Source organism: Mytilus edulis, chromosome 7 (assembly GCF_963676685.1).
Source record: "Mytilus edulis chromosome 7, xbMytEdul2.2, whole genome shotgun sequence".
Taxonomy (NCBI): domain Eukaryota; kingdom Metazoa; phylum Mollusca; class Bivalvia; order Mytilida; family Mytilidae; genus Mytilus; species Mytilus edulis.
This window is the reverse complement of record NC_092350.1, coordinates 32,988,413-33,001,538: the sequence shown is the minus strand read 5'-3', so window position 1 is coordinate 33,001,538 and position 13,126 is coordinate 32,988,413. Positions and strand designations below refer to the sequence as shown.

General features: G+C 28.0%; 1 protein-coding gene across 7 annotated transcripts in view; it reads left to right on the top strand.

Moving 5' to 3' along the window:
- LOC139481279 (DENN domain-containing protein 2C-like) overlaps positions 1-13,126 on the top strand; it is a gene marked incomplete at its 3' end in the record, with an annotated part of 29,758 nt that overhangs the window by 3,680 nt on the left and 12,952 nt on the right. Inside the window, 7 exon segments of one of the 7 annotated variants that reach the window (XM_071264459.1) lie at positions 435-473; positions 2,661-2,798; positions 3,623-3,722; positions 5,257-5,333; positions 9,971-10,111; positions 11,116-11,166; positions 12,361-12,378. In XM_071264459.1, the coding sequence (XP_071120560.1) occupies positions 435-473; positions 2,661-2,798; positions 3,623-3,722; positions 5,257-5,333; positions 9,971-10,111; positions 11,116-11,166; positions 12,361-12,378 (564 nt within the window). 7 annotated transcript variants of the gene reach the window in all.

Here is a 13,126-nt window from a genome sequence, read left to right as displayed (position 1 = left end):
AGATAACTATAATATAGGACAATGCCATGAATGCTGTTGATTAAAAAATACTCCATTCCTGGATAGCCAGGACCTTTTGTTTTCCAAATAATTAATATTACCAATAATTGATAAGTTCCAGGTCGACGGATTCAAACAGAAAGATTTGAAAGTAAAAAAAACTGTGTATCTTATAATCGACATGACTTTATCAGATGACAATACCAATTACTAAAATAAGGCTTAGGCATAGTTATTGATACTTTAAGTCAGTCACGGACCCGCGATATGACGGGTGTGTACTTGTGCTTTATAAATATACATCAAGAAGAAAATAACAAAACGGCTTAAAAAAACAGTGATTGTGTACAAAAAGGGCTGAACACAAATTCAAGTATGAGCACTAGTACTCAGTTCAATAATTTAATTTGATGCAATTGCTACACATATTACAGCAACCAAAGAAAAGTAAACTGTACCGTCAGTTAAGTATGGTAGGTGTGGGATAGTTGTTTACATTTGGTACTAACCTGTGACACCATTATTTAGTTTTTGTGAACCCTTTTTGCCATTGACCAGATATACATGTATATATTATGCTTGTAAAACCTTGTTTGTTAGCTCTCTTAGTTCTGTTTGTTTGTTGTTTGTGTATCAACAAATTGTCCTTGTCCATGTTGTCTGGCTTATATCTATATGTAATACATTTTATTTTGTGTGTTACTTTGCCAAAACGTTGTATCTATTGATACATGTTGAAAAATATAATAAAAATGATAGGTCACCGCGCATTTTCTCAAGCTACAGGACGGGACAAAATGACACATTTTGTATGGATTATACAGGAAAAAACACCATTTTGTGATTAGAAACTAAACAAAATGATAGAATTGTTAAATACTTCAGGAAAAGATAGCTTTCAGACACTGCTTTGAGAATATCAAAAGAAAAGATAGGGTCACCGTACGTTTTTTCCGGCTAAAATCCAAATAGGAAAATTCCATACAGAATCCTTCAGAAAATGCACTTTTTTTTTAGAGTTACCTCCCCTTAAAATGCCAATTTTTAAAAAAGATAAAAACAACCAAAAATAATTAACATTTGCAAAAATATCAATATTTAGAAGTTATATTCTTATAAATTGGTACTTTTAAATGAAAATGTACATTAAACATCTGCATTCCTTTATCAAATTTTGCTAACTTGATGGAAAATCTGGACCTTTGATTCTCTGTTTTTTACAATCCAAGATGGAGGAAGACACCCATACCACCTTCATATATTTTATTATAAGCCGGATTTAGTTGGATCATGATTTCTGTAATCATTGGCTTAATTTGTTTTTCTTGTGTTTTTAAGTTGCTGTCTCATTGACATATAAAAAAAACCTCCCCTTAGTCATGTTATTCATATAAGAATAAATAATAAAATATTTTTCCAATCAATGATTACTCATCACAATTTATGAGGGGCCTGATGAGTTATTTTCGTTCTTCTTGATCGGTGCATTTTTGGTATCGTGATCAGTTTTTCTACAGATTTTTTTTTTTATATTTTTGTGATATGTGATCATGGAAATTTTTTTTCTGTGAATCATGATTGACAAAAAAATCAACTTGTGAATCGTGATGAGACACCCATCAGGCCCCCTTATTTATAAGCCATCTTTTTTTTTTGCAGTTTATATTTAAGTAAAAATGAGATTCATAACCATAATAACTTCTCCATCATGTCCATTGGACTTTGTTGATACACATTCAGCCAGTTTTTAATCATGTTGATACTGGTTACTAAACATGATAGTGAAATTTTGAAAATACCTTTATTGATTGTTGGTGCCTACACATGGCCTACATGTTTAAAAATGTTTAAATGGCAACATCACTACAAACTAAAGAAGTGAATATGATTGGTTCATATATATTTTCAATAGTATACTCAAGTCTAAAACTTAGTGGCAACTTCTATCAAAAGTATCAACAGTATATTTTCGTCTAAAATTTAGTGATAACTACATGTAACCTTTGAAATACATGTACAATGTATCAACAGTATATTTTAAATACACCATATTGGTCACTTGTAAACGAACAGTAAAAACATGTTGCCAAAACATGAAAAATGGGTCATACATTGTACATTGGCACAAAAACATCCAATATTATTTACTTGATGTTTTACTGAATAACTATTGAATGAAACTGGCTATTTTAGTTAGTCAGTAGCAGATAATTGAGCTTTTGTTAATTAAATTGTACCCTTCATTCTGTTTCATCCTATTTTATTGTTGGTCAATATTTCTTGCAACAAGCACTTTCACATCATTGATTTGAAATACATTTTGAATGTAGATTTAAGTCAAATTTTCAATATATATATTATTTTAACATTTATAGAGACAAAAATCATGATTTGAAAATGATTGCAGAAATTTTGTGTGGACTATTTTTAAAAATCTTATACATAGAAAATAAGCATTTGGTTGAACTGTTTAAGTTATATAAAGACAGTAACACATTTACATTACGCATGTTAAGAATCTTCATGATCTTAAGTCAGTTTGTTTTAAAAAAAAATTGTGAAAAAACATATAATGATACAATATACTTTGAAGTTTAATATGCATATGATTATCCATGAAATGAGAAAACGGATTTTGATTTTTGTTGATTTATTTACAGGAAGCCAGACCTATAAGTCAAGCAGTCAAATGCAAGCTGGGAAACTTGAGGAAGAGAATATTCAGTCCGGACACTCATCATTTAACTAAAGATAGAAAAGAATTTGACATTTCCAAGAATAAGAAGAAACTACAAAGCGTATGTAACATCTGCTGATGACATTTATATTTACTTAATTACCTTCTGACTATGCATACATGTATGTATATGGTATCAAGTTTTGAAAAAAAAGTACAAGATTGCGTTGAGTCATTGAGTCAAATTAAAATCAAAAACACAAACATTCTACAATACAAAAATTTATTCCAAACACAGTGTGCATGACAATTATAAAAGATGTGTAGTTTAAAAAAAGTAGAAGTACTAAAGAAAAAAACCTAAATGTTTTATGAATACTTTGAGTCTCTGATCTACATGTACCCGATATCACATATTTATGATTAAACTAAATAATCATTATTCTCTCCAGTCATTGCATTTTTCAATCAACAACCTACCAGATAGATATACATTGTATACTTACACTTTTACGTACATATTTTGTTAGCCAGGGGTTGATACAACATTTCAAAAATACTAATACATTTAAAAACGGGAAAATAGCCTCTTTTTTTAGCACGAATCCAATATAAACATTTTGACAAATAATTTTATTGCTGTAATTTATTGTCTGTCATGATTGCTACCTATATAAATAAACTGCATGTCCCCTAACGAAAATCATATATAAGTCAAGGAAAAACACAAAACCCTGACAAAAAACAAAACAAAGACAAACAATAACCCATAAAAAACAGCATAGAAAACTCTAAGACTGGGTTGGCAGATGATGATTATTTATATGATTTAGAATAATGTTTTACAATGTTTTAGGGTGAGATACAATGTAAGATTTATTTTAATCTTCAGTAAAATCTTTATCAATCTTTTAAAAGAAAAATGTGTTGACTTTGTTTTTGCAGGTTAAAATGAAGATCAATATAGCTTTTGCAATAATGAGGAAAGCAAAGAAAACAGAAAATGAGGACCAAGAAGGATCTCAGAGTCCTGACTTAGGTTCTGGTAAGTCGCTATGCATATGATACATATAAACATGATAAATATAAATATAGCTTTATTTAACAACAATAAGGAAAAATCCTGACAAGGTTGCAAAAAACAATTCAAAATTAACATATGCTCTTAAGTAAAAGCCATGTGCAAACAATTAAGGGATTTTAATTTCTAAATCTTAAAATCTAAAGTATACACATATCGAGATTAAATCCAAAAGAAATGACCAACAATGTGAAACCAACACTGAATAAGCAGAGATACAAACTGACAAGATTTTTTACCGGGATAAGAGTGAGATAGATAATTTAACTAGTTTTGATTGGCATGATTGGTGACGTAACTATTTTACATTAAAAAAAAACCCAGAAAAGGGATTTCAGAAGAAATATTTAACTTATCAGCATTTTCTTATTAGTTAGATTATAAGTTTTTTGAATTGATAATAAAACTTTACATAGCATTGATAAATGAATAATAGTTTAAATGGTGCTAGGCTGCAATTTAAAACTCCACAATTGTGTTTGTTTTCAAGGTATGTCTGGTTGAATTCTTAAGAAAAATGGTAATTTTCTATATTTTGTTTATATATATATATAGAATGACGTTACTTACAACGCTATTGTTCCAAAGCATATAAAAACGTGTGTGAATTTACATTTACCAAACTGCTTGTGATGGATTTCAATTTTGAATCAATGTTCTTTTATAAAACATCACAATTTGCTTTTAAAATATTATGTTTGTCATGGGTTATGTCATAATGAAATGACAGTAAATTCAGTAATGTGCCACAATAACACAAAATCTTTGCTATTTACATGTGCATTTTGAGAAATTGTAAAGTGCACAACCATTGGCCAAAAAAAGAAATTTACATTAGCAATATAGGTTTATTTAACTGTCATTATTGTGCTTGTGCTCTATGTTAAACTATAAAATATTTCTGCATTATGTCAGTTTAAGTTTAACAAACAAAAACTTTATAACATCACTTTAATGCATCCCATTGCAAGTGTTCCTTCTATGAGCTTAAATTCACATTTAATATAAGCCTTTTAAAAATTCTGATTAATAATTATCTCACATTGCATGACCATTTAAGTGTTATTAAAGACTTATTTTTAAGACCCAGAGCTTGTTGCAAAACAAATTACATGTTAGATTGGTAAGGATTGCTTTTCGTCACAGGTTCCAAAGAAACAAAAAAAAATCATAATGTACAAAACATCCAAATTTGCAGGAGTTGTTTACCATGTTTGCTATAAACCAACTTATTTTTTCAGAGACGTTTATTATTGTGAGTCAAAAAACAAAAACTCACAAAAATTGTATGAATGAATATGGCTAGCAAATATTAGTAGGTTTCTTAAAAATAAAGATATTTCACTCATCAGATATAAAATATTACAATATCAAAGTATAGTACAAAATAAAAATTACCTAAATTAACACTCCCACAATATTTATATACTTACCATAATAAGTATTGGGGAAGATTTAAAAAAAGAATATTTAAATTTACATTCATTTATAATTTCAGTGGAATCTGACAGTTTGGTAGATGAAAAGGAAATTGAAAAGAGAAAAGATTACTGTAGTATTGTTAGGAGAAATACAGTTAGTATATAAACTTTTGTATCACACATAAAAAGAGAAAAGATTACTGTAGTATTGTTAGGAGAAATACAGTTAGTATATAAACTTTTGTATCACACATGAAAAGAGAAAAGATTACTGTAGTATTGTTAGGAGAAATACAGTTAGTATATAAACTTTTGTATCACACATGAAAAGAGAAAAGATTACTGTAGTATTGTTAGGAGAAATACAGTTAGTATATAAACTTTTGTATCCCACATGAAAAGAGAAAAGATTACTGTAGTATTGTTAGGAGAAATACAGTTAGTATATAAACTTTTGTATCACACATGAAAAGAGAAAAGATTACTGTAGTATTGTTAGGAGAAATACAGTTAGTATATAAACTTTTGTATCACACATGAAAAGAGAAAAGATTACTGTAGCATTGTTAGGAGAAATACAGTTAGTATATAAACTTTGGTATCACACATAAAAAGAGAAAAGATTACTGTAGTATTGTTAGGAGAAATACAGTTAGTATATAAACTTTTGTATCCCACATGAAAAGAGAAAAGATTACTGTAGTATTGTTAGGAGAAATACAGTTAGTATATAAACTTTTGTATCACACATGAAAAGAGAAAAGATTACTGTAGTATTGTTAGGAGAAATACAGTTAGTATATAAACTTTTGTATCACACATGAAAAGAGAAAAGATTACTGTAGTATTGTTAGGAGAAATACAGTTAGTATATAAACTTTTGTATCACACATGAAAAGAGAAAAGATTACTGTAGTATTGTTAGGAGAAATACAGTTAGTATATAAACTTTTGTATCACACATGAAAAGAGAAAAGATTACTGTAGTATTGTTAGGAGAAATACAGTTAGTATATAAACTTTTGTATCACACATGAAAAGAGAAAAGATTACTGTAGTATTGTTAGGAGAAATACAGTTAGTATATAAACTTTTGTATCACACATGAAAAGAGAAAAGATTACTGTAGTATTGTTAGGAGAAATACAGTTAGTATATAAACTTTTGTATCACACATAAAAAGAGAAAAGATTACTGTAGTATTGTTAGGAGAAATACAGTTAGTATATAAACTTTTGTATCACACATAAAAAGAGAAAAGATTACTGTAGTATTGTTAGGAGAAATACAGTTAGTATATAAACTTTTGTATCCCACATGAAAAGAGAAAAGATTACTGTAGTATTGTTAGGAGAAATACAGTTAGTATATAAACTTTTGTATCACACATGAAAAGAGAAAAGATTACTGTAGTATTGTTAGGAGAAATACAGTTAGTATATAAACTTTTGTATCACACATAAAAAGAGAAAAGATTACTGTAGTATTGTTAGGAGAAATACAGTTAGTATATAAACTTTTGTATCACACATAAAAAGAGAAAAGATTACTGTAGTATTGTTAGGAGAAATACAGTTAGTATATAAACTTTTGTATCACACATGAAAAGAGAAAAGATTACTGTAGCATTGTTAGGAGAAATACAGTTAGTATATAAACTTTTGTATCACACATGAAAAGAGAAAAGATTACTGTAGTATTGTTAGGAGAAATACAGTTAGTATATAAACTTTTGTATCACACATAAAAAGAGAAAAGATTACTGTAGTATTGGTAGGAGAAATACAGTTAGTATATAAACTTTTGTATCACACATAAAAAGAGAAAAGATTACTGCAGTATTGGTAGGAGAAATACAGTTAGTATATAAACTTTTGTATCACACATAAAAAGAGAAAAGATTACTGCAGTATTGGTAGGAGAAATACAGTTAGTATATAAACTTTTGTATCACACATAAAAAGAGAAAAGATTACTGTAGTATTGTTAGGAGAAATACAGTTAGTATATAAACTTTTGTATCACACATAAAAAGAGAAAAGATTACTGTAGTATTGTTAGGAGAAATACAGTTAGTATATAAACTTTTGTATCACACATGAAAAGAGAAAAGATTACTGTAGTATTGTTAGGAGAAATACAGTTAGTATATAAACTTTTGTATCACACATAAAAAGAGAAAAGATTACTGTAGTATTGTTAGGAGAAATACAGTTAGTATATAAACTTTTGTATCACACATAAAAAGAGAAAAGATTACTGTAGTATTGTTAGGAGAAATACAGTTAGTATATAAACTTTTGTATCACACATGAAAAGAGAAAAGATTACTGTAGTATTGTTAGGAGAAATACAGTTAGTATATAAACTTTTGTATCACACATAAAAAGAGAAAAGATTACTGCAGTATTGTTAGGAGAAATACAGTTAGTATATAAACTTTGGTATCACACATGAAAAGAGAAAAGATTACTGTAGTATTGTTAGGAGAAATACAGTTAGTATATAAACTTTTGTATCACACATGAAAAGAGAAAAGATTACTGTAGTATTGTTGGAAGAAATACAGTTAGTATATAAACTTTGGTATCACACATGAAAAGAGAAAAGATTACTGTAGTATTGTTAGGAGAAATACAGTTAGTATATAAACTTTTGTATCACACATAAAAAGAGAAAAGATTACTGTAGCATTGTTAGGAGAAATACAGTTAGTATATAAACTTTTGTATCACACATGAAAAGAGAAAAGATTACTGTAGGATTGTTAGGAGAAATACAGTTAGTATATAAACTTTTGTATCACACATGAAAAGAGAAAAGATTACTGTAGTATTGTTAGGAGAAATACAGTTAGTATATAAACTTTTGTATCACACATGAAAAGAGAAAAGATTACTGTAGTATTGTTAGGAGAAATACAGTTAGTATATAAACGTTTGTATCACACATAAAAAGAGAAAAGATTACTGTAGCATTGTTAGGAGAAATACAGTTAGTATATAAACTTTTGTATCACACATGAAAAGAGAAAAGATTACTGTAGTATTGTTAGGAGAAATACAGTTAGTATATAAACTTTTGTATCACACATGAAAAGAGAAAAGATTACTGTAGTATTGTTAGGAGAAATACAGTTAGTATATAAACTTTTGTATCACACATAAAAAGAGAAAAGATTACTGTAGTATTGTTAGGAGAAATACAGTTAGTATATAAACTTTTGTATCACACGTGAAAAGAGAAAAGATTACTGTAGCATTGTTAGGAGAAATACAGTTAGTATATAAACTTTTGTATCACACATGAAAAGAGAAAAGATTACTGTAGTATTGTTAGGAGAAATACAGTTAGTATATAAACTTTTGTATCACACATGAAAAGAGAAAAGATTACTGTAGTATTGTTAGGAGAAATACAGTTAGTATATAAACTTTTGTATCACACATGAAAAGAGAAAAGATTACTGTAGTATTGTTAGGAGAAATACAGTTAGTATATAAACTTTTGTATCACACATGAAAAGAGAAAAGATTACTGTAGTATTGTTAGGAGAAATACAGTTAGTATATAAACTTTTGTATCACACATGAAAAGAGAAAAGATTACTGTAGTATTGTTAGGAGAAATACAGTTAGTATATAAACTTTTGTATCACACATGAAAAGAGAAAAGATTACTGTAGTATTGTTAGGAGAAATACAGTTAGTATATAAACTTTTGTATCACACATGAAAAGAGAAAAGATTACTGTAGTATTGTTAGGAGAAATACAGTTAGTATATAAACTTTTGTATCACACATGAAAAGAGAAAAGATTACTGTAGTATTGTTAGGAGAAATACAGTTAGTATATAAACTTTTGTATCACACATAAAAAGAGAAAAGATTACTGTAGTATTGTTAGGAGAAATACAGTTAGTATATAAACTTTTGTATCACACATGAAAAGAGAATAGATTACTGTAGTATTGTTAGGAGAAATACAGTTAGTATATAAACTTTTGTATCACACATAAAAAGAGAAAAGATTACTGTAGTATTGTTAGGAGAAGTACAGTTAGTATATAAACTTTTGTATCACACATGAAAAGAGAATAGATTACTGTAGTATTGTTAGGAGAAATACAGTTAGTATATAAACTTTTGTATCACACACAGGAAGAGAGCATAGATAATGATTATCACTTTATATATAAATTGCCATCTGAAATATTGATGCAGTTTATAATGGAATGGTATAGAATATGAATAATAGTTAAAATGGTGCCTCCTTTTTTTTTGTTACTGTTCAGACTCGCAGATGCAATTAATTCTATACCATTACAAAGTGTCTATAATGATGGAAGACTTGAAATTTAAAAAAAATAAGAAACCTTTATAAAAAGAGGAACAAGATTCAAACATAACATCCTAAAAAAACATACACCAAGTTATAATATTTCATAGTGAGAAATGTTCGAGTCACTTTGAAGGGTAATGTAGAAGAGATATTTACACTATATTCTCAAGCACAAAAGTTAAACCTGTATAAAAGTCATACTTTCAGAACAGCCAAGAGCTCAAGAAACAATTCTGAAAAGATGTGTAGGTCACCAGACACCTGAATATTTTACCTATTCTTTGCACTCTTAATTATGTTTCCTGTCAGAATTGAACTTGCGAATTAGATATTTCTCATGGTTCAAAAAATTTACAAAACTGTTTTGTTCAAAATGCTCCAAAATCAAAAGTATACCAACTGTTTGGGTATTTTGATATCAAGTTATAAAAATAATGTTTAACTTACAGGCCAAGAAGAGAAAAGACAACAAACAAGCCCAGTCAGTAGCCTATCCTCAGTTGTTCGACTTTGCCTTGATTGTAGGACTTGAGCCTGTCTCTGAAGAAGGGGGATACAGGCCGTATGTTATATACAAATTTCCTGAACAGGTATAAATACTACAATTCTTTTATAAGATTTTCACAGTTTAAATTCAAAGGTTGTAACTGATACATTTTATTACTTGAACAGATTATTTAACCAATGAAAAGTTTTTGCTTATTTTAATTTTTTTCTCACATCATCAGCTTGGTATTTAAACCTATAATCAAGTGTTATAAAAGTCATATTTAAAATATAATACAGGAATGAAGTGTTACTCCCAGGCCTCAAACAAAAGCTGTGTACTTTCTGTTTTGAATTTTACACAGAGAAAGGGAAAAGGTATTTTTTTGTGAAAACCAATTTCATCCAAATAATAATTCTGAAGAACAAAAACATTTTGTTGACTGTTTGTGATGATGGTTTCTATTTACCATGACAATATCATCATCTCCTTTTTACATTGGTGAACATCATAATGAATTTAGAAAAAAAAGGTTTCAGTGACAGTTTGGTCAAATTTATATTTACTGTAGCTACAGCCCTAATTGAAAACTAATATATTTTGATATTTTAACTGGAGATAAATATATATATAGATAAAGTAAAACTTATCATTTATTGGCAAATGCTCACCGGGAATTTCTCTCAACTTTTTTTTACAAATGATAATAAATAAAGGTAGATTCATTTACCGCTAGAAACAATAAATTTGAAGATGAATGAAAATAACTCCAAAATATAATTTCCGCTCAGGATTGAACCAAAAACATAGGGGTCTGTAAGAGGAAAAACTTTCAGCATTATTTCTGATCTTTATTCTTTTTAAAGTCATAGATGGTTATCATGTTTCTTCAACTTTGTTAAATAATTTTGGAAAAAAATCTTTTTTTTTTCTTTTCAATTTTTAAAAAGTTTTGCCTTTTTTTAAGAAGCAAGATATTAAGTAATTAATAATATTTGAAGAAATAGTTATATAGATTACCAAGGAAAAAAATAGAGATTTTTAGAAAATGGCAGCTTTTCTTAAATATGTATTCTTTTACATTTTGTTTATTCTTACTACTGAAAGAGGAACATCAAAATAACTAAAAATGGTCAATTGATATTCTGTTCTTGTGGGGTAAGTCTAATTATGTTCTTGTTCGGTAAGTCAAATTATGTGCATGTTGTTCATTTGATTTCTAAGTTTTCAATAAAAACTGAGCACCTGTAGTGTTATTCCTATGACACAACCACCAGTTCATAAAAAGCATCTAGATAAATCACTGGTCAGTTTTAAATTTCAATAAACACTTATTGTGGATTTCATGCATGTATGTAAAGCATATTTGTCAGTTTGTTATTTTACATATATGTTGTTTCCAATTGTTATACATACATTTGTAAATGTTGATTGTCTTTTGCAGTTATTGAATGCATAGTTGTATTGTATATATACAATTTGTAATTTATCTCTTAATTCAACATTTTGCCATACTAAAACAGGCCTATATAGCTAGCTATGTGTGTAAAAATAAACTTTTACTTTTTCAAAAATAAGTTCATGATAATCTGGTTGTACTATAAACGAATAATAATACAGATAAGTTTACAGTTCATTTTGATGTCCACTGTATGGTCCATGTCATATAGTAATGTTGATTTATTGGATAACAAGACAAGACAAGTGTCTGGAATGAATGCTAATTATTGTATGATACATTTCTGTAAATGTATGTACAGTGGATTCATTAATATTCATTGGATACTAACTTTTGTTGATTTCGTGGGTTCATTTTTAAAATTACAAATTTTCTTAAGGAATGTATGCAGACTTTGCCAAAACCAAGAACTTAGATTTCCACCAATATGCAAGATTTTCTAAATCCACAAAAATTGGTATCCACGTAAATAAATGAATCCACAGTATAATGTATAAGTATTTTTTCTATTTTGGTATCTATGTTAAAAACTATAAAAGATAGAGAATTTTAATAGCAAAAATATACAAGAACACAAAACTTATATATAGAAGTTATTGTCCAAGGATCTGGGATTTTTTTTTCACACAATTTTGGTCATTTTGAAATGATTGAAAAGTTGGTGCTCCTTTTTAAATTGTTGATGTCAACTTGACTAGATTCATAGCATCAAAAAATTGTACTGGTATTTCATTGCATATACTAAGTAAATGTCTTACCATTACCTTCAAGAACAGTTTAGGGAAGGCTACAGTTTTAAATTGAAATAATTTTAGTATAACAGAAAGCAGTATAATAACAAAGTTGTATATTGCTGAAAGGGAGCATTATTGTTTGAATTTAAATGATTTCAGCCTGCAAGAGATGGAAAGGTAAATTTAGATGTATTCTTTTGTAAATTAGCCTAAAACCTGCATCCATATAAAGCCTTATTTACTCAGGAAATATAGATAAACATGAGATTATCTCCCTTGTTTATATATGTATCAATGAAATATTTTTGCATTTATGGTGAAAGAATAACCAACTTGCATGACAATGAGAACTGATTAATATTGTTATCACTGTTTAAATTTTATTTTTCATTTGTGTAATTCTGTTTTTCCGAATATAAAAGGAGTTTTTCGATTTCTTCTTTGTATATTTTAAATGACCATAAGTTGTTCATTTTTGTAATGTTCAAGCCCATATGATAACTGAACAGTGGGTGGTAGTAGAATGTTAGCCTGACATTAAAAAACAGTTGCAGATTTAAATCTGTATTTACCCAGTAATATAATATGTACATCAGCTACATAATCCTTTAAGTTACATGTTTAATTTTACCAGTAATTCTTATTTGTTTAACATTGTATTTATTAAACACTTGAAGATCATTGGATATCTTATTATGATGATTTAATAATCAAATGTGCATGTGGAGATAAAGGTCAACCTAGGTAATGAAACAATAAAAAATGATTTTGCATGATAAAACCTTTGCATATGATTCAAGAATGAGGCTACTAATTGTTCAGATCTGACTAACTAACCTGTTAACTACCAGGTACTAGCAAAGAAATGAAAAACATGTTTTTAAGTATTATGTTCAAGAGTAAAGGGCAACCTTTTTTTCCACCA